At 42.2% G+C, this 22,434-nt stretch overlaps 1 protein-coding gene across 3 annotated transcripts; it reads left to right on the plus strand.

The window, feature by feature from the left end:
* The first annotated feature begins 20 nt into the window (after positions 1–20).
* On the plus strand, positions 21–16,242 carry LOC119029854 (anthrax toxin receptor 1-like). 3 transcript variants are annotated; one of them, XM_037117015.1, is made up of 19 exons: positions 21–148; positions 2,358–2,484; positions 6,048–6,119; positions 6,221–6,292; positions 6,400–6,481; positions 6,621–6,654; positions 6,925–7,004; positions 8,205–8,273; positions 8,367–8,447; positions 8,572–8,632; positions 8,740–8,838; positions 10,406–10,475; positions 10,837–10,915; positions 11,468–11,563; positions 11,675–11,716; positions 11,863–11,955; positions 13,551–13,709; positions 14,431–14,511; positions 15,320–16,242. In XM_037117015.1, the coding sequence occupies exons 4-19, from the start codon at positions 6,234–6,236 to the stop codon at positions 15,698–15,700; spliced, it is 1,566 nt and encodes a 521-aa protein (XP_036972910.1). In that variant the 5' UTR covers positions 21–148; positions 2,358–2,484; positions 6,048–6,119; positions 6,221–6,233; the 3' UTR covers positions 15,701–16,242. The 3 variants fall into 3 exon arrangements, with proteins under 3 accessions (XP_036972910.1, XP_036972908.1, XP_036972909.1); XM_037117013.1 differs by lacking the exons at positions 21–148; positions 2,358–2,484 and adding an exon at positions 3,112–3,825; XM_037117014.1 differs by lacking the exons at positions 21–148; positions 2,358–2,484 and adding an exon at positions 4,748–5,857.
* The last annotated feature ends 6,192 nt before the right edge of the window (positions 16,243–22,434 follow it).

A 22,434-nucleotide genomic window follows, 5' to 3' on the forward strand; every position in this document is an offset into this window, starting at 1 on the left:
GCAGCCACACACAGACATGACGGGCATCTGAAGCAGCGCGAGGTGCCTCACCTGCACACACCGTCACAGCGCCGAGCAGCGCTGCGAGGCACAGGAGGGGGAGCGTGCCAGAGCAACACTCCGGTACCAGCAAAGGAAAGGCACTCGAGTAAATGTCCCAAAATATCTCGTATAACAGAACTTAAGCGTCAAAAGTACAAGTAGAAGTAAACCATACACACATATACATGTAGTATTATGTACAATATTTGCTTCCAAATCGTAGTAGAGTGGCAGTATAAAGTAGTGGAAAATGGAGATAGTTAAGTAAAGTATCTCAAAATAAGTTCAGGACTTGAGTAAATCTACGTAGTTACATTTTGATACTGAAAGTGCCCAGAAGTCTTACTTGAGTAAGAGTAAAGAAAACATGTGGAAATATTACTTTGGTAAAAGTGAAAGTCACCCATATGAATTGTGCTTGAGTAAAAGTCTTACCTTATCTGATATTAAACGTACTTAAATATCAAAAGTAAAATTAAACCATAAACATATTCACTGGTATATAACTAGTTGACTGATGATTGAGTTGGAATCTTTTAAAATTAAATTGCTGATTAATTAGATTAATTAAAGAGTGCACTTCTTTGGCTCTGATATCAGTTGTAATCTGAAAAGGTATTTGTAACTAAAATAATCAAATACATGTAGTGGAGTAAAAGTGCAATATTTGCCTCCAAACACAGTGGAGTGAAAGTAAACAGTGGCAGGAAATGGAAATACTGAAGTACTAGTAAGTTACCTCAAAACTGCACAGTACTTGAGTAAATGTACTCAGTTACTTTCCATCACTGTGTGTTTATATTTACATGGATGGCATTTAGCCGAAGCTTTTGTCCAAAGTGACTCCCAGTAATTCATACATACATTCACTGATGGCGGTGGCTGCCATGCAAGGTGCCGACCAGCACATCAGGAGCAGCTTGGGGTTCAGTATCTCGCCTAAGGACACTTCGACATGCAAAACCAGGGGAATTGAACCAGCAACCTTCCAATAACAAGATGCTGGCTCTAACCCTGAGCCACATGCCAGCGTTTCTGTCTGACATAACTTGAGTTGTGTTGGACCACAGAGCAGCATTTCAGAGCTAAAACATCAGTCGTGCTTTACACAGTGAAACAATTTATCAACATTATCGTGGATTTGTAAAATTTCAACATATCACTGAAATGAAAATCATGTTAATGAATGAAGTAACTCAGACCGGCGCTCTCCCATTCTCCCATTCCCATTGCAGAACAGAGCTAAAGAACAGTTAGCGAGAGGAACGAGGATCCACTTACTGAGTGTGATGAGTTCATTGTCCTCAGCTTTCCCGAGCTCATCCATGGCTGCCACGTTTAATTTGAAGTGTTCCTAAATGTAAAGTGTTGCATTTTAAACCTAAACTGAGCAAAAGCGTCACCTTCTACAGGAGATAAATCCTGTTTTCTGCTCCTCATCTGAGCTTCTTTACTGTTACACAGCTGCCATTCAGCGATGGCATGAGAAGCTTCAGTGTCCTCTATGAACTGTTTTTTTCATGCTGGCGCAGACAGAAACACTGCAGCCACGATTTCTTTTTTTTTTTCCTTTCTGTTTTGGGTGGAAGGCCCAAATGCTGTCACTTCAGTTTAGTTGGTTTGGTATCAGAGGATGTCTCTATTGAAGCGGTCCCTGTTGCTATGAGGTTATCGAAACACCTTCAAGACTTGGATGCTTGAACCTTAAAGGAAAAGTTCACCCAAAAATGGAAATTCGGTCAACAAGTCCCCATCTACTTCAACTGTTTCGAAAAATGCCGCAAAACTGTTTTGCTGTGAAGCTCCAGAAATGTTTTGTGGACCTCAAAACTTCAGCTTGAGCGGATCATGACTGAATTTTTCCATTTTTGGGTAAACTTTTAATTTAAAGTAGCTAATATGAAAAAGAAAATGGCACTCCAATTTTACTTCCTGATATTGCTACAGGATGTTTCGCCCTTTCTTCAGTTTGTATTCCATCAATTTCACAGTCAGTACACATCAACCAGCACAAGTACATCCCAACAGGGGGCGTCAAAACATTTTCTAAGATTCTTATGATGCAGAGAAATGAGCTTCACATCAGCAGAAGCCAATGAAATCTCCTCAGTCATCCAACTGGGAAGAGGAAGTGTAAGCAATATGATGAGATTGGAACTGTGGTATGTGCTTACTGTAAACGGCCAATTGAGAATGAGTTAGTGACGGATCAATCAGTCGCTTGTGTAAACAGGATGAACGCCACACGGCAGCTTGGCAACATATAGCTATAAATCTGGCAAAATGAAACACAAAGTCTGTCTTCTCGCACACAGAAAGTGGTCGTGGATGAGGAGCAACTGCAGGATAGTCTGTCGGTGATGAGAGCTGATGAGCCACAGGTGTGAAGATCAGGAAAACAGCAGCAATTCCGAGGAAAAAGTAAATTGAACAAATAAAGTGGTCAGTTCATTTGGATTCATTCTCAATATACAAGATGACCCAACTATTGTCCTTCACCTATTTACATGAAAGGTCAAATATACATTCCAAATTCTTTTTTCTTTTCCCTTCTCTGATGCTTAACCAACCTGGAAATTCAAAATTGATGAATAAGTCATTATCTTAATATACTAAGTCATTATTTTAGGATATAAACTAATTATCTTGACATACTAAGTCATTATTTTAGGATATAAACTAATTATCTTGACATACTAAGTCATTATTTTGATATACTAATATTCTGAGATACCAAGTCATTACGTTGACATCTCATTATTATGAGAAAGTAAGTCATTATTTTCAATTAAAAGTCTTTTTTTTAAAAAAATTCAAAGTAATTGTTTTAATATGAATCAAAGTCGTTATTTTAGGACGATTGTCTGTCATTGTATTGACTAACAGGATCTTTTTTTTTTTTTTTATTCCATCAAATTGACAGAAATGGGCTTCCATATTGATAAACTGTCAGGCATTTCCTTTCTTTTGCGAATAGCTCAAGACTTGACCTGTGTTTGACATTAGAAGGTAAACTTGTACCAGCTGTCCCAACAGGTGTGCTGCATTACTTTAGGAGAGACACGTCACTGTTCCAGTCCTCACTGTGGTTTAGTTTTTAGTTTCAAATGCAGAGAATCTGAATGACCAGTTCTTGCTCACAGCGAGTCCCAGTGAGCTGCACGGTGCATGTGTTTACCACTGAGTGGCACTGATGGGCCGGCTGTGGAACTGATTAAACCTTAAAGAAAAGCGAAAGGACAAAACAAACAAGTTAAAACAAGGAGAAATGTGAGATGAAAGCTGCAGGGGTCATACAGACTGCACACTAAATCAACCTCTGAGACTTTTTTTTTTAATTTTACTGACGTGATTTCATGGTACTGTGTGTAAAAGTGGTTCACTGTGGAGAGAGAGAGAGAGGGGGGAGAAAAGACCATCAACTTCACTCCTCCTCTGCCAACACACATCTGCTGCTGAGGAGATGGGACTCTGATCCAGAGAGGAGCGCTCAAAGCCTTGGAGATCGCTCTGTGCAGCATGGCTGACCGCAGGCTCAGTGTGCTGTGAGAGGGGACAGGAGAGCACTTATGTTGACCTTCTCTCTGACTGATTGAGCCGGTGCTTTCTTCTTTAACCTGGCGTGATGTCCCAGTGCTGGTGCGGCAGGCAGGTCCTGCTCGGTGTGGAGCTGGGCATGCTGGTGGCGGTCCTGGTGGCCGGCGGCGCCGGACAGATCCACGACAGGAGGGAGGCAGGGTCGTCCTGCTACGGAGGATTTGACCTATATTTTGTTTTGGACAAGTGAGTGCTGCTACTTTCACACTATCAAAGAGGAAGGCATTTATTATTCAGTGCATGAGTCATCTGAAGACACAGGTGCAAACGTTCAAGTTGATCTCTAGAGATATCAAAGGGCTACTTGCATGAAAAATATGTGCTACTGTGCAACAACCAGCAGCTTTGAGCCTGTTGATGGATGAATCTAACGAGGACAGATTTCTGGCTTTGTAAAGGCAAAAACAATCGTGTGAGGTCTTAGAGTCATAACTGCCAAACAAAAGCACATGTGTGTTTATTTTGAGATGTCACCTGTCACCTGTATTCATGTGGCATGTATGACTTGTTTGCCGAAGGTTAACTTGGAAAAAAAAAAAAAAAAAAAAATCAGTCATCAGAGCTGGGGAATTTTTTTGCGGTGTGTGTCTCCCACAACATTTTACAACTCCATTGTTTTCCAATTGCTGAGGCAGAGTTGTAAACCAACAACCTGCATTGCCAATTAACGTAATTCTGCCTTGCATCAAACCAGGGCTGCAACTGACGATTATATTCCCAATCGACTGATATGCTGGTTATTTTGGATCGATCAGTGGTTACCGACAGAAGAGGATTAGGATCACTGGGGATTTTTTTCATCAAACAATTCTTAATTTAACCATTTAAACCCCAGGGTCTCCCAACTGGGGGACATTGGGGTTTTTAACCGTAACCCTTAAGACGTGCAGAACAACCAGCCACTACTGCACTAATTATGAAATAATATGGTCATATTTTATATCAAATTAAATAGCAGAAGCTGGGCTGCAATGTGTAAAAAAACATGACCCAAACACAGCCCAGACACTACTCAAATAAACAACTAAACAGCAAACTTCATGAATCACCCTAACCCTAGAAAAATGGCTCAGGGCTTAGAGGGTTACAGTCAGTTGCATCAGTTTAGTGTCATAATTCTGAGTTTGACGATAGAATTCTGAGTTTGATGACGGAATTTGGGGAAAAACAACGAAACAAGTTGAATATGAATAAAAAAGTCACAACGAATCTTTAAATTTTTTTTTGCTGTGGCCCTGATTGTCTGCCTTAGGTGTTTCAATCCATAGAAAAGAAAAGACAAGGAAAGGTTTTGTCTCAAAGGTGACAAATATTCACACAGGAGAGCAGAAAAATAGTTTGAAAAAGACTTATTAACCGGCTTCCATTTTAGTAAACCAGGCAGAAGCAGCAGATTTTATTGGGACCTGCATGTCCTGTGTGAGCGCGGCCATACGGCTCGAGTCAGACCGTCCATTAACCTGTCAGGGAGCTGATGTGTTCTCCTGAGCAGCTCATGTCAAGTCATGCGCTGTTGTTTCCCAGGCCAGGACTCAGTAAACACCCAGGAAGAATAACTTATACGACAGACAGACGGAAAGTGTGTTGACACTACGGTGCACAGCGCTGATTCAGTCCCATCAGTGTGAAGGGGCGCTGCGGGGACTCCTGTTGACAAGCTGCGGCCACATTTCACTGACGGGAGCCCACGTCGAGTCGCAGCCTCAGCTCCCTCCGCTCCGCTTCAGTCGACAGAACCCTTTCTCCATTAGAGCCAGATGTTCCAGAGAAGTTTCTTGGCTGTCCGTGCACTGGGACTCACATCACAGGATAAATGAAAACATAAGGGAGCGAGGGAAGAGAAGCGGCGCAGCGTGAGGAGGGGCTGCAGAGATTTCGCATACTTTTCCTCACAGTCCTGCTTAATTGCTGGCTTTTTCTCTCCTTTTTTTTTTTTTTTTTTTGCCCTTTTTGCATTCTTCTTTTGATTGCTTTGTTGAGCCGGCACCTGTTTTCAAAATCAGGGCTTCACGACACAAAGCACGAGTTCATAAGAGAAGAAACTGACGTGGCACTCTGTTTTTTTTGTTTTTTTTGTTTGGCATTTAAGAATGAGCCGTGAAGCCACATGAGAAACAGTGGAAAGATTAAGCATCAGCATTCAGAAGGAAATACAACGGCTGCAGCTCGCTGGCCTCTTTTGTGAAGTTGCAGTGTTGAATGCACAGACGCTCATTTAGTATGTGGAAACAATCATGGTGCAAAAGCAACTTTGAAGCAATTTTGCGCCCTATCACCACATGAGTCACGAAACTTACTCTACTAATATTAGTGCATGGCAGAAAGACAGAAACTAAGAGGCTGCCACATTCATCTTGTTATCGTGAAACACGAAAATCACTCATCTGCCTTGAATTTTTCCTCTTCAGGTCTGGCAGCGTGCAGCACTACTGGAACGAGATCTATTACTTTGTTGACCATCTGGCTCACAAGTTTATCAGGTAAGTCCGCACAGAAACTTCAGATTCAGAGAGAATAAAGAGTAAAAATAAACATGTTTTGCTTCACGTATCGTCTGACAGTCTTCTCTTCTTGTTTTCAGCCCTCAGCTGCGGATGTCTTTTATTGTGTTTTCAACAGAAGGAAGGACTCTCATGGCACTAACAGAAGACAGGTACAAATACACACAACTCACTCAAACCTCTTGCTCTGAGTATTCTTAGATTTACTCAAATATAGTCTTAAAATGAATATGCATTTTTATTCTCTGTAACTGATCAGAGAGCAGATCCGGGCCGGGCTGGAGGAGCTGAGCATGGTGCAGCCAGGTGGAGACACCTTCATGCACAGAGGATTCCAAAGAGTAAGCCATCTGTTAATTTAGTGGGAATCTGATCCTGCTTACCCACCAGCATGGCATCTAACTCTTTTTTTTTTTTTTTTTTTAAATGAGGCTCATTTCAATTTATGGCCACTGACGCCTCAAAACTTCTCCTCCTCAGGCAAGCGAGCAAATCTACTATGGGACTGGAGACGGTGAGTAGACGTTTTCCTTTTTAACACTTAATCATTTTCTTCTGCTTGTGGAGTCGTTATCCCGTCACCAGAGCTCGATTCCATCAGATGGAGGAGTCATCATATGAAGAAAGACATGGCAACAAAAAAAAACCTCTCTTTCACATGATGACTGTGTTCAAAATGTGTTTTTTTTTTTCTCAATAGGCCGATGCCAATTCTTCATTAGAAAATACACTTGAATAACTACCTCCACTGAATAAGAATAATATTATATTGTCTGACTTTCAGGTTACCGGACAGCCAGTGTGATCATCGCCCTGACGGACGGTGAACTGAGAGAGAATCAGTTTGATCTGGCACAGAGAGAGGTGACGATGAAATGAAGGGTGCTAGCATATTATGAGCGTACTATGAATGCACTTTAAATTAAGCCGTGTTCAACAGCAACCCAATCGGAAGAATAAATGTCTGCAATGTGTGCTTCTGCAAACCACGGATATGTTGCAACTTCACATTTAATGTGCTGAAAATTTACATTGAGTTGTTGAAACTCAACGTTTGGTTGGGCTCAATTTTCAGTGTGATGTTGAGACTGCACTGTGCTCATGGTCTGGTGAGGTTCAGGTACAAAAACCTTGACGCTTGGGTTAGGAAATGATCATGTTTCTGTTCACTTGGCTCAGTCGCCACAGACACGTCTTGAAATTCTCCAGATCTATCGCTAAGGACACCCGATTTTTGGCTGCAAATTTTCCTGATTTACTGTCAGAAATATCCACTTTTGTTGCCACTAACAAGGCAAACTTCTCATTAACAATATCCAGAGGTTTAGCACTTATAAATGTTGAAACGTAATTTCAAACAGTGGCCTCTCGCACTGCTGGACTCCATGGAGTGCCCTCATGTTCGAAAGAAGGACTGTAAAGTGCCCTCTTGAGCCCTTATGGTAGATAAAACATGATAAAATGCTCTTCCAGTGGATAAAACTTGTCCCCTCTGTTAACTATGAATGCATCTCCACTTTCGTGATGCCTTTTTTTTAATTAATTGAGCCCCTCCCCTCAAATACCCTCAGTCTGCCACTGATCTCTCGTTTGGCAGCTGTCTGACACAGATAATGTTTATATAATAATTAAGAAACATTCAAATTTAACTAATCTCTGGTTTGTAGAAACGTACAACACCAACTGTCTGGCAATTCAGCTGTTAATCTTCTTATAACTGCTCTTTACCCAAAGGTTAAAGGTAGTAATAATAATGCATAATTTAACTTTACCATGAACACCTACAAGTGTTACTTTAAAATTCCAAAAATTGGAACAAGAAGGATGTTTCTGAGGATGCTGCTGTGTTGCCATCTTCAGGAGAAAAACATCCTTGCTTGTTGTTCTTGTGGCCACGCCCCTCTCAGTGATGTCACAACAGATGTGCCCAGCAAAACATGTGTGGAGTGGAAAAAAAGTTTTCCAAGTTTTGGCCCGTGAAGCGCAGTCTTTAGTGAACCTTCATCATTTTACTGCAGCTCTTTTGCTGTTTGTCTGTTTATCTGTTTGTTTTTCTCACATCAGGCGGGCAGAGCGCGCCAGTTGGGCGCCACTGTGTACTGCGTGGGAGTCAAAGACTTTAATGAGACGCAGGTACATCAATCTGTGAAACCAGTGCACAGGCAAACCTGCAGAGGAATTCATTAATCATCCGAACAATAAAACGTATCTTGTGTATCTTGCCAGCTTTCGACGATAGCTGACAGTAAGGACCACGTCTTCCCCGTCAATGATGGATTTCAGGCGCTGCAAGGGGTCATTGACTCGGTACGAAAGCACATGACATTACAATATCACCGAAAGATGCGTATGAATGATTAAATACCTGATCACATAATTTAATCCACTGGTCCTTTATTCAGCTTTGTGTATCATCATTTTCCCTTTTCAGATCCTGAAGAGGTCCTGCATTGAGATCCTGGCTGTAGAGCCCTCCAGCATCTGTGAAGGAGGTAAAGACGCACCGACACAGAAGAGCACGACATATATTACATCATCAGATAACATGACTCTGCCCAAGTTTCTTCAAAAATACTTAATGCATAACCCGCTACCTCAGAATCTTTCCAGGTGGTGGTCAAAGGAAACGGTTTCCTTCACGCCCGAGACGTGCAGAAAGTTCTCTGCAGCTTTCGCATCAACGACACCGTCACTTTGAGTGAGTACAAGCTCCGAGGCTGTCGCTCGCAAACTCAAAGAAAAGTAAGAAACGGTTGATTGATGAGTTGCATCCCCAACTTGTCAAATTCTGACACTCTGGGATTGTAGGTCGGGTCGGTCGCCACCCCCTAGCCTCAGTATGTGACAAGCAAGGAATTTTTAGCACCTTTCAGCTTTTCGGCGTCACAGCTTGCAGCGCTACTTGCTCAGCGCCAACCATCAGATGGGCAAAGTTAGCGACCGTCTGGGAAACAAAGTGGAGCATTTGGCAGCTAAAAAGCCAGATTCTTCTCTCAGGAGCTCCTGGAGACCAAAACAGAGCGAATGTTGGACCAAAAAGTCAGCAGGCCATCAATTCTGAGCGTGAGGGCTTGTTGTTGACATTAAACCCCAGAGCAACATTCCGTTATTGCGATTCACTATATAATCACTCTAAGCCAAATAACAGTAAACTCCTGTAGACTTTGATAAAGAGCAGAATTTTTTCTTATGAGTTGTTGATACAGTAAAAACTTCAGAATTCATGGAACTGCCAGGTGTATATGTACTTAAAGGAGCAGTCAGTCTTTTTGTGACGTGAACATATAGCTTTCTTGCCAACTGATGAGAAAATACACTCCTGTCTGTGTTAAATAAGATATATATACACAGACAGCAGTGAGTTAGCTGAGTCAGCATAAAAAAAACTGCAAACAGAGGGGAAACAGCCCATCTGGCTCTGTCCAGAGGTAACATATGGGTTATCTGAAGACAATGGGGCTGTTTTGATGGTGAGCAAAAGACAAAAGAGCACTTGGAGGAAGAACCCGTTGAAGTCATCAATAGTAGATATTACGCAATTCTGAGGGCAAGACATTATAGATACCGAGAGGCACAGTCAGAAACATGTAAATATGTGTGTAAATGAGTCCAGAAAAATCCTCGTCCTCTGCTGTTCACATTATATTGTGAAGTGATCGACAGGGGACGGCAACATCGTAGGTGTGTGAACTCCGACGTCGCGTTAAAAGGTCCAAATCCAACTATTAATAGGCAGAATAGAAAAGCAGCAGCTTTTGGTATTCCACTCAGCAGCCATTTACATGACTGCGCCACGTTTGTTTTGGCCAGCGCAGGCGGGGGGGGATGGGTGGGGGAGAGCAGCACTTTGCGGCTCACAATGATTTAAATCCCCGTCCTCCACAAAAACCATCAGCCCCATCGCTCTCTCCGCTCCGAGCCGGCCGGTTTAACGCTCAGCGCTTCTCAGATGTCTGAGAGGGAATGTGGATCTCATCAGCGACCAGCACTGTCTTAACACACACTAGACACTCACTCAGCCAGGGTAAATACACCGCAAGCCTCCCTCATTTGCTTCGTTTTCCATAAGGACAGGAAGTCCAGGAATTTAATAACAAAAAGAATATTTTCAGGCTTGAATGGACTGAAGTTTCAGGACTGGTAGAGAAAAGTCAAGCAAACCTTTTCCCCTCTTATTTTTCACCAAAGACCCTGACCTGTCCCGGTATTTACTTTTATTACAGGGTATCTTGGTACAAAGCCTCATGTTTATTCTGTTTCCACAGTGAAAAGGCCTTTGGTGGTGAGAGATATCTACCTTTTGTGCCCAGCTCCTGTTCTGGAGAAAGAGGGAACGTAAGTGATCACTGTGAATGATCACAGACAAGCACTGATGAGATGTAACTAAGTACATTTACTCAAGAACTGCACTGATGTAGAATTGTGAGGTACTTGTACTTCACTCGAGTATTTCCATTATCTTTATACTTCCACTCCATTACAGTTTGGAGGCAAATAGTGTCCTCTTCACTGCATACATTTCAATATATTGTACATTTGTTTACTTGAACTTTTGTACATTGATTGCCAATAAATTAGTTTTGATAGTTTGTTCCAAATACTTGAAGACTCTCGCTCAAATAGTATTCACATGGGTGACTAACAAAATACAGCAAATTATCATCATCTTTCATTCTCTTTCCTACCTTTCCTCCAGGTCTGCCACTCTCCACGTCAGCATGAATAATGGCCTGAGCTTCATATCGAGCTCTGTCACTATTACCGCAGTCACCTGTGTGAGTACAATGCAGAACAAACACCAAACTAACCCATCAGCTCAAGTCTTTAGGTGCTCTATGAACTTCGACTTAGTCTAAAGGACGCTGAATGTTTCCTATTTCCAGCGCAGCAGGTTACGTATTATTGTGTTGCTGGTCATTATGAATTATGGAATAAAAAACAAAACAAAAACAATTTTGTTCCTGTTTGCATCAGCTGTTTCTTTCAGTTTATCTTTGAAGAAACACCCAAGTCTCCCTCTGTCACACACGTCTGAGTTTTAGAAGCCTCATCGCTGACAAGACGCAGTCATGATGTCCTCTAAACATCAGTGAAAAGACTTCAAAGAGGCAATTTATGTCTACATCTCATTTTGGCTAAAAGTCAAAGTTGTTGTATCAATAAAATACACATATAAAACCTCATAAAAGTGAAATTTCCATTTTTTTTTTTTTTTTTTGCATTTACCTCTAGGATTTCTGTTTTACATGGTGTCATTTTGTCCAGCAAACACACGTCTTACAGGAACCTTTCCCTGTTCGTGTCCGTGTCTCTGTGTTCCCCTGCAGTCTGATGGGACCTTTGTGGCCATAGCTCTGCTCATCCTGATGTTCCTGCTCACCATCGCTCTGCTGTGGTGGTTCTGGCCTCTCTGCTGCACTGTGGTACGTCTCGGATCGTCTCGGACTGAAGAACATGCAAAATGTGTTTACGACGCACCAGCCGTCCTTTGAGGCCTATAACACATTCCATTTTTTTTTTTTTTTTTTTTGCAGGTCATTCATGAGCCGCCTCCTCCAGTAATAGAGGACATCTCTGTGAGTTTTTATTATTTCTTCACCTTGTAATGAGGAAAAAAATTGGTACCCATTTTAATTATTTACGACACATCTGCTCCTCGGCTATGGCCCCATCAGTTTGATTTACTCTTGCAAACATGAGGGCCGTCTCCTTCCTTTTTCAGGATGACGAGGACGGTTTTCCCAAGAAGAGGTGGCCCACAGTGGATGCCTCGTACTACGGAGGGCGCGGAGTCGGAGGCATCAAGAGAATGGAGGTAAAAACAGATATGAAACAAATAAATATGTAATAACTATGGTGAAGACGCACTAAAATGGAACTCAGCTATAATGTCAGATATCTGTAGCATCTGTATCCATCAGCCGGCTTCAGGTTCCTAGACGAAACTCGTGGCAATCTTAAATCTTGCCGTCAGTTTGGAAGTGTTGGAAGATGGGAGTGAGATCAAACACAAATACAAAGCAGGAATAACAAAGGAAACAGGAAGCGACTCATTCCTCAAAAGAGATGACTGTGCAACTCCATACTGGAATAGACTGAGTCAGTTTGTTGTTGTGGCTAGTTTGGAGCGCTACTGAGACTTGAGATGATGCCATCTGGCCGGTAAACTGCAAGTACAACACATCTAGGCAAAGATTTAGACAGTTTTTTTTAAGGTCTGGGGATGAGGACGTGCTGTACATTAATCATGCAAGCTGGCATGATGCGTTTGTGGTTGTGTTTGGTCTTTGGCAGTCTCCTCAGGACAGATGAAGGTGCCTGACAGTGAGATATTTTTGCAAAGGCTAGAGATGGTAAAGAAAAAAAAAGTGGAAAGTGGAAAGAAAAGTTCAGAGTCATGACGTCAAGTGATTTCTGATTCGGTTCGACGTCTGAGCCAAGACACCCGAGAGCGGCCGTCAGTCGAGTATGAGGTAACATTCACAGGTCAGGAGGGACCAGATGTGTCTGTGGTCTAAGAGGAGGAATGCCGAGGAGACAGAAGTCTACATCTCAGTGTGAAGCGCTTTACAGACTGGCAGTGCAGTTTGAGGTGTCTGCGATGTGAACTTGAAGCGGCACCGCTTCCAAACAAAGCAGCGGAAAATATGCACGACTCCATTTAAGTGCCACGGTTAAAGACTTCACGGCTTCTCTGTGGCAGCTGCAGGGGAGTTAATCTGAGTAATGAACTCCCAGGGTTGCTTTGACAGTAGTTTTCACTCGTCATCTGGTGCATTTTTGAGACGCCAGGTTTAAAAAAAACACCTTGAAGCAAAGCTTTTAGTGAAACGCTCCTTTACCTGTGGCAGTGGGTCTCTTGTATAAGTTGAGGTTTTTAAAAACAGGTTCGGAAATAATTGCTCTCAGAGATTTTGGATAAAATCCCCAAAACTCTGGAAAATTAAACTGATGAAAAAAAACTTTGAGGCAAGGGAGCCAATTTGTATTTTCTTGTGGATTTTAGAGGACTGGCTTTAATTAAATTCAACACAGACATGTTTATGACATGCAAGCATCTGCCAGCATAAGTAAAAAGGAAAAGTAAATTTGTAACAATAATCCAGCAAGTTGTTGCAGAGATTGACATAATTTACATCAGTTTTAGTTGTTGCAGTCAGACAAAGAGGCCTTGATCAAATCAGATCACAGCATCATGCTTTCAAGATATGATCATCTTCTTATACCAAAAACCCATTTAGGATCATTTATATTTAATCAGCAGTTTTAGCTCACAGTGAAACAACAAAAACAGTCTGAAGGGCAAAATCGAACCTTGTGTCAGGCCGCCTTCAGGCAGCTGCACTGAATGAAAGTCTCATTTCTTTGACTGATTGCAGCGCTGTGCTGAAAGCTTCTGCTTCTGTTCAGGTCCGATGGGGAGACAAAGGCTCGACCGAAGAGGGAGCCAAACTGGAAAAAGCTAAAAACGCTCGAGTTGTGATGCCCCCGGAAGAGTTCGACCCACCGCAGTCTTACTACACTGTGCACAAAACCATCCGCCCTCAGAAGTGGTACTCTCCCATCAAGGTGTTCCGGTCGTTTACTTTTATTAAGTTATTCATCAATTAACCATTCTGATTTAAGAAAAAAAATGTAAGTTCTGGGTTTACTTAGTAGCCTTTAACAGAGCTTTCAATCACATCTCATGGCGCTCCTCATGCTGTCACAGATGTGGAACTGTCACCAAATGTATTGCTAACATATGTAATACACAGTATGGTGCCTATTCCAGATGTTGCAACACTAGGCTTGACATTAAAAACCTCTTCATTATGATGGCATCCATCCCCCATAATCTAAAAATATTTCATTTTTAATGTTTCTGGGACTGATGTGTTCGCAGGAAATGGTTAATAGAATTAGTTTCCTGAAATATTAGTCAGCTGGAAGGAGGGTAATAAGAACCAGACATGAACTCAGCTCACCCCTGAATATGGAATCTGTTGAGCTGGTGTTATTTCTGACAGAATGCATTCTTTGTTTATATGTCTCTGTGGCATATGATAACGCTTCCTTAGAATCAAAGAGAGACATCTGGAGCAGATACTGTCCATCAGAGTCATAAATAAACACTGTACCTCTGCTGCTCGTTTGTTAACTCAGACTTTTAACTTGTTGTTTTTGCTGCACTGCTGGCCAAAGCACACAAACTGTGTTAAAATTCTAGTTTGCTATCAGAGATTATTTGGTGTAACAAACGATTTTTTTTTTTATTTCCCCCCCGACGTCTGTGATCGTCTCTCTGCAGGGCAAACTGGATGCTCTGTGCGTATTCCTGAGAAAAGGCTACGACAGAGTGTCTGTGATGAGACCTCATCCTGGAGACAAGGTGAGACGAGCCAGAGATGACAGATAGAAAGTTGCGCAACGATTTTCCTCAGACGAAAAAACAGCTTCAGCTCTTTGCAGCTGTAAGATAAGCACACATTCATTCAAAACAAAGCAATTAATGAGATTGTGAGCCCACTACGTCAACTTTTGGCAGGCAGATGTTTAGGAATTTGCCAAGTCTTAAATTCTCCACCTTCTGGAAATGATGGATAAGGATGGTTTGGGTTTGAAATCTGTCGAAGTTGAAATCTTATCTGCCTGATATAAACCACAGTTATTCCATGCAGTAGATGTTGGGTTTTTTTTGAAAAAGAAATGTAGTGACTTCAAGGAGACCTTCGCGTAGCATAGTGAGTATACAAAGGTGTTATTAGTTGCAGCATGTCTGCAGGAACGCTTCGGTCTGCAGAAGAGATCAGGAGTAGATGCAGCCGGGCTCCTTCAGCTCCCAGCGTCAGCACGGCTCGGCTGGCAGGAATGCTGTTTCCTTCCATGACACTCGCTAATGGAAGAATTTCCTATTTCCATCTGTCGAAAGCTGCTGCAAACCTGCCAATCGCTGTGCCACAGTAGATTTCTCATTACACTTAACGTGAGACACAGTCACGCCCAGAGTCAAAGCTCAGTGAGAGACAGGGACTTTTACATATTAAATGGGCACCTTGTATTCATAATTTCATAATTCATAATTTAGTTTGTTTTCTTGTTTTTTTAAATGACAATGACACTTTGTACTGAGTACATAAAGACTGCATTTACAGTTTTGGGTGAACTGTTCCTTAAAGTGCTTGCCTTCTGTTTTAAAGGGCAAGTGCATAAACTTCACCCGAAGCAAATCCTACCCCGCTCCTCGCTATCCCATCTACAACCACCCCTCCACGCCCGTCTACACGTTGCCCCACAGTTACCGCCGCCGTCCGTCAGACGACGACAACCTCTCCAATTTGCCCCCCTCGCCAACTTCAACTCTCCCCCCTCTCCCGACCACCCCTCCCCCGTCCTCCACCACCCCTCCCATGTACTACACGCCGCCTCCAAACAGAGCCCTGCCCCCGACCAACATGAGCCCGGTCTCCGCACCGCCGTCACCAACTGGCTCCCTGCCGCCTCCACCTCAGGGTCCACCTCCGTGTAGAGCGCCTCCTCCGTCGCGCCCTCCTCCACGCCCCAATCATGAGAACCACTGATGATGATGATGACGATGATGATGATGATGAAGAACCAAAGAGATGAAGAGGAGGATTCAAGCTCAGGATGGAAACATGAAAAGACCTTCTCACTGTGCCTCTGTTTAATTACAGAGTGAGAATGTGACTTTACAATGCAACTAGCACCTGCACAGTAAAAACTTTTGACACTTACGTCTGTTTTCCTCAACAAGTGGCTCATGCATGATGTGCCATGAACTAAGTTTTCTTTTTTTTTTTTTTTAAGTCTAGAAAGTGCTATTTAGTGTAGCAAGCACAGCTTCGGAGCTTAATTTGCTAATTTCTTTGGAACATTTCTTCCTAATGGCAAATCAGAAAAATTGGTCAGGTATTGCACTGTGCTTAGGACTGGTATAAACTTGCATTTTAGCCTTCGCCTGGTCTAAATCTTTTGACCTTAATCTAATCTTTTAAAGTCATGATTTTAAGCAGCAGAAAATCCAGCGGCTCTGCAACAGCGTCATGTGTTTTATACATGCAGGTCTGTATATTTTGTGAATGAATATTCAATAAATCACAGAAATATATGTGTATACATTTTATAGCATTTGATTGATTTTTTAAAATGTTATTTTTTTTTTTTTTTGGGTGTTAAGTAGGACTTGCTCACTTTCTTGGCAAGAGTGAGATAAGAAGACGAGTACATCTGTCATGTCTTAATGGTCTCCTTGTAATCCTCTTCAGAGAGACAAGATTGGAGAATGAGCCAGGAAAGACTTAACAATAAGGGTCATAATATTGTGTGCAGTTACCAAGAAACAAATGAGGAGCAAATTAGCAACTAATGGCTAGTTGATTAGTTTGTAACTCCTAATACAATTTTATTCAATAGCTAATAATTAGTTAACAGTTAGTTAATTAGCAAACAACTGAGGAACGACTAGATCAGTGATGACTCATCAATAAGTACTTCACTAATAATTCCTAACGGAGGACAAGGATAAACTAGACTGGGAGATCCTGTATTAATGAGATTATTTCACGTGTATCTGTGAATCCATCGCACTGCCTCCATGAGTGCTTTAATAATTGCTGAAACATTAGTAACACTTTTTGTTACTTTTTTTCACGGAGTACTGAGTAGTTAATAAGTAGATTCTCATTACCTACTCATTATCCTGTGATTATTTACAGCAAAGGGCCACACACCATACAAATGAGTATTTTACTTGCATAATTATAAAAATAAAAACAGGTAACGAAATGCAAAAAGACAGTACAACATTTATGGAAAAAATATATATATATACTTAACTGAACTTCTAAAAACAGTGACTTGAAAATCATATCTAAAGCCAGCGGAAAAAACACAGCTTGAGAGGCGTCACCGAGGTGTTGGCTCAGAAAGATAAAGGAGCTAGTGTGTTGTCTTCATTCAAGGAAGTTTTTATGCCCCAGCAAACTCTTTTTTGTTTTCGTGACTGATAAACTGATCTTACAGGAAAACACAATTTCATACTGTTTTAGTTTGTTTATAGTGGCGGACCCTGCCACATTTCTAGCATCATTCTTGGAACCTTATTTTCCTCTGACAACAGCTTATTTATTCAATTATGGAAAAAATAAATATATCTGAGTTTGGTTACCTCATTGATATCATAAATGTTACAATTCTGAGTTTGAATTTCTTCTTTAAAAACAACATAGGGCTCCTTTAAAGTTCAGATGCAGAACTTCTCATTTCCACCATCACGACAGAGTTCTCTTGGTTCATCCTTCCAGGGGCGGCAGAGACTTCAGCTGTCTCGTATTTCTTCTTCCTCCAGACAAGATAGGCGGCAATCCCAATTAATATCAGAGTCACCACTGCTGCTCGCAAACCACATATGAGCAGGGAGTGATCTGTTTGGATAAAGAGGCACAAAAATCACATATCAAGTTATCGCTGTGACAGCAGAGTTAGCCGTCACTTGGGTCAACTCTGCTGGATTAGTGTTTGTGATGAGAGTGGAGAGTTTTATGGACACTTTGCTGCTACTCTCCTTACCCACAGAGGACGCCTCTGTGTCCGCTGTTGGCTTGGTACACCAGGAGTCTCTGGATACGAGCAATCTCTGTGATAAATGCATCCCGTTGAGTAGGCTGCAGTACGTCAATCTGAAGCCTATGGAAAAGAAACAGATTGATGAGTGATGTCAGCTAATCTTCAGCGTCATGTCTATCAAACTGCTTTCCACTCCTCTCACTCACCGCAGGTGGACATCCGACTGACGTGGTTGCTGACTGAGCAGTCCAGCTGTCCTGACACGTCTTGCCTCAGAGTGATGTTGTTGCTGTCTCTGTTTCCTGAGACGAGCTGAGCGTCTGTCAGTGTGTGTCCATTCAGAGTCCAGCTGTACTGAGGACCGTCCCCTCCCTCAGAGGAGCAGGACACCCTCGTCTCTCCCTGGGACAGACACTCAGAGACCAGCAATTTCTAATACAGAGCAGACATAGATACAGAAATAGGTAGAATATGAGATCTATGTAGTTGTGTACCTTGAACGGTCAGCTGCAGACTCCGAGGCTCTAATTTCTGTCCTCTTGTATCAAAGCTATGAAGAGTGTATTCACCAGCGTCAGTCCTGCTCAGGTTATCCATCCTGAAAGTTCCATCACTGGGACTAAACCAGGAGCTGTTTTCCATCAGGTTAGACATGACGTGATTCCTTCTGCCATTCAGTATCATTGTGTGGTTTTTGAACCACTGGTATCTGCTTAATTCTGAGGCGTCGTCCATCAGCCGGAGAGCCACAGATTCTCCCAGGGGTCTGAAACACTGAGCTCCGTCCTGTCGACCATCACAGAATGAGGTTTCCACACCTGGACATTTTGGAACAGAAGCTGAAACAAAGTTATAGCAATTTTGATCCTTCAGTTTCAACAAAATTAATGACAATGAGACGTACAGTAGACAAACCAGCAGAAATCGTGTGTCAGCTGCAGCTGTGTCTATGGCAGAGTGGTGGGATGGCACTGAGGTACTCTGAGTAGTTTTGAGGTATTTGTACTCTGCTTGAATATTTCATTTTAATGCCACTTTATATTTCTATTCTGCAACATTCCTTTTACAGCTTTACTAAGGAGACATTTGTTCAGATGATTCTTTTTTTTTTTTACTCTTCACTGAAAAGACAATTAAATGCATATCCTACTGATCCTGTACTGTTGGATCTCGAACTGTTGTAACCAGTGAATTTCCCCGTTGTGGGATATGAGCTGTCTCTAGATGTTCGGCCGGCCCCCACACTGCCTGTTTTTAAATCTCGCCTTAAAACACACCTCTATTCCGTGGTTTTTAATTCAGTATGAGAGTGGCCCCTGTCTGTCCCTGTGTCTGTCTTAACTGGTCTTTGTCTTTTTACCATCCTAGCAATTTTAAGTTATAAGATTCATATAAAGCACAGGGGAAAAAATTGCAAACTCCTCTTGAATTTACTTGCATACATTATGTAATAGTAGTTATACGCAGGCCTTCGTTTAGCTTTACACCAGAGGAAGCTCTCATGTTGTTTCAGTATCGCAGCTCTACGGCAGCCAATCGAAGATCAAAGCTGATGAAAACATATCTAGTTATATTTTATTCATTAATGTGTAACATGGGTCAATGTCTGAGCTGAAGATGATATCTGTAACCATATCTGGTCGTGGTATCTGCAGATGATAACTGTAATTTTTGAATATATCTGACACCTGCATTAAATGTGTCGGATTGAAATGGTTCACCAGCTCACCGTGAGAGACTCCAAGCAACATCAGCAACAGTCCAAACACGGCATCCATGTCCCCTCAGTGTTCAGCCTCTGTTTTATCCAGACAGACCAGGCTTTCAGACAGACCTCTCTACTTTATTCAATAGCAAACATGCAACATCATGCTCAAAGTGAACACCCTGAAATGTCCTCTCATATTGATGAGGTGGCGACAAAAGGTGTGAAAACAGTTGTTAATAATAGTGTAGCTGAGAGAAAAAAACAGAAGCAGGGTAAACGTGGTCAGTTCTTTTCTCAACACATGAAGTCTCAGAAACAAATCTGCTTGACAAGTTGATATCTTGTCATGTCAGGATGAGGACTGAGAAACAGTTCCCTCGCAGCAACAAACTCAATTTATTTTAATAAGATGTCTTTCAAAAAATCTTTAATGAAAGTACATCTGTCTGATCTTGAGCTTCTCTCTTGAGAACGATCAACAATAAATCCCAAAGCTAGATAACTGTGAGACTTTAACCTGTAAAACTGTCTGCGTGAAGCTGTTAAAACACAAGAGTTACATCTTTGGCAGCGTGCGAGGCAGACTGTCAGGAGCTACTGAAGTACTGCAGCACCGACCAAACAGACCTCTGGAAGATTACCATGAGACTGACTTGGCCGCCAGAATGGCAGGCTGAAGGCTTGTGAAAGGATGTGTTCCTGCCGTAGGTGAGTGATGGAGGCTGATTTTATATCGTTTGATCCACTCGTCGCCATGAATTCTCATTGGCAGAGGCTTTATCTGCATTACGATGGATGTACTGACCGTTTTACAACACTGAGCTCGAATCACAGATACATGCTGGTTTAGTGACGTGTTTATGACTTTAACGTGAAGGTTGAAAACTGTGTATGTATTTCATCTCGATATTATAAGAGTCCTATGTTCACAGATTTATATGACACAATGAGAACATGACATGGACGCGTCCTGTTTCCCAGGGTTTTTATTGAATTGGAGAATGCAGCAACATAGTAACTTTGGTATTTAGGACCCTGGGAACGTAGAGCTACGGGAGCAGAGGACCTCTGGATCTCAGGACCCTGGGAACTCAGTCCCTTGGGAACATAGAGCTATGGGAATCTAGGCCATTGGGAACATAGGACCTTAAAAATATAGGGCCTTGAGAACATACTGCCAAGGGAACATAGGACCTTAAAAATATAGGGCCTTGAGAACATACTGCCAAGGGAACATAGGACCTTGGGAACATATGATACTGGGAAACCTTGGCAACATACAACCACGGAAACATAGAAACGTGAAAATATGACCCAGGAAACAACCTAAAGTAACACTGTCATTTATGCTGTCACAGTTTAAAACTGTACCATGAGTACAAAACTGACACAACTGCTGATGTTTCCGCTTTGGCTGATTACACTGGGCCTTGTTTCGGGGCTCCCTGGGTGTGTGCTAATTGTGACATCACCCGTTTTCCCTGTTCATTTTGTGCGCTTATTAGTGCTTTAGGAAACCTAAAGTAGAATCATGTATTTGTCCCACTCCACTCCCTCCTTCACTCATTCGTAAAAAAGCAAAATTTACGATCATTTAGCTGACAATAGTCTCTTGGCAGCCCTGGCACTGCTCTGCTGTCACACTGTCATGAATAACGGGGACACTCAATTAAAATGGAGCTATCGTTAAGTGAGAATGTCTGCTGCAAGAATTTGTGAGAGCGCTATATAGTGCATGCATCTTACACTCAGAATTCAGACACTCGTATAAATGCAGGGTGGTGGTTACAGAGTGCATGTATGGTAAAAAAGGGAGGGATTTCAGACGGAGCCCAGGGACTTTTATTGCGGCATAAAGTTTGTCGACACCATGTAAATCTCGATGTAGCTCCGTCCATTTTGAGCCTGAGCAGAGGTCGAATCAACAAGAACTGGAAACACCTATGTGTGTGTGTGTGTGTGTGTGTGTGTGTGTGTGTGAGGGGCCTCTGAAAAACCACTTATGAACTGTGTCCTAACGTTGGAGGCAGTGTGTAAAGGCCTGGTTAAAAACCAGTCTCCTGATTATGACCACACGTTAAAGGTCATCTAAATACAGCAGGATGTATGGGTTCACATCACTGTTGAGAGGAGGTGAGCTGCCTTTGAGGCGGTTGCTCTACCTGATGAAGGCGGCCCCACGTGTCTCCATGTGAGTATACTTTGGGCACCGCTACAAACTTATGGAAAAGCTGGGGGAATTGGCAGGAGGAGCACATCTGGGCTGCTTTGCTTTCCTGGCTGGCACGGCAGGAAATGAGCATACAGCTAGAATGTGAATGCATTAACAGAGGGACAAATAAAGATATGTGGCCCATAGACTCTATCGAAATACAAACCGTAACTTGATAGCTGGGATTATGCAACAAGCCAAGGAGCAGTCAGTCAGCTGACTCTTACTCAGATCTACAAAAATAAACCCTGTTATATGTTTTCCATGTGTATTCCTCAGTTTCAGATCGTTGCGAAGTGCTTTCACAGACGCGTTCAGTCGGACTTGCAGTCCTGTGGGCAGTGAGCTAATGGAGGCGTGTCTGAGAAAAACTGCCAGACGCAGAGGCAGACAATAAAATCAAAATCCAACTATGATGCCACGGAGATCTGGAGGAGGAATTTACACAGCTCAACACTTGACCGAGTTCATCAGAGAGCAGCGCAAAGACGGTTTACAAAATGCTTCTTAAATCTTCCTGTTGAAAAGCAACTGAGGCTTAAAGACCGGCTTCAGGGACCACTTAAAAGTCTATTTCTGATCCTGTTTGTCTGCTTCCAGCTTTCTGTTGGCGGAGAGTTTATTATGTTCTGTTTTCCGTAATGAACATGTCACACAAGAAATTAAATCAAATTCCCTTATTTTCCAAAACGACCACTCTGCAAAAACCTCTTAGCACAAGAGCGAGCATTGTTTGTGCAATGTGCATGCGACAACCAGTGTGTTTTCTTTTGTTGATTCCATTTTCTGGAAAAAAAACAAACAAAAAA

This window comes from Acanthopagrus latus, chromosome 12 (assembly GCF_904848185.1).
Source record: "Acanthopagrus latus isolate v.2019 chromosome 12, fAcaLat1.1, whole genome shotgun sequence".
Classification (NCBI taxonomy): domain Eukaryota; kingdom Metazoa; phylum Chordata; class Actinopteri; order Spariformes; family Sparidae; genus Acanthopagrus; species Acanthopagrus latus.

Bases quoted from the DNA above. Each gene is read 5' to 3' on its own strand.
- LOC119029854 (XM_037117013.1), top strand. From the start codon at position 3,668: ATGTCCCAGTGCTGGTGCGGCAGGCAGGTCCTGCTCGGTGTGGAGCTG. The intron at 10,916-11,467 runs GTGAGTACAATG...GTTCCCCTGCAG, and splicing joins CTATTACCGCAGTCACCTGT to TCTGATGGGACCTTTGTGGC. The intron at 11,564-11,674 runs GTACGTCTCGGA...TTTTTTTTGCAG, and splicing joins GGCCTCTCTGCTGCACTGTG to GTCATTCATGAGCCGCCTCC.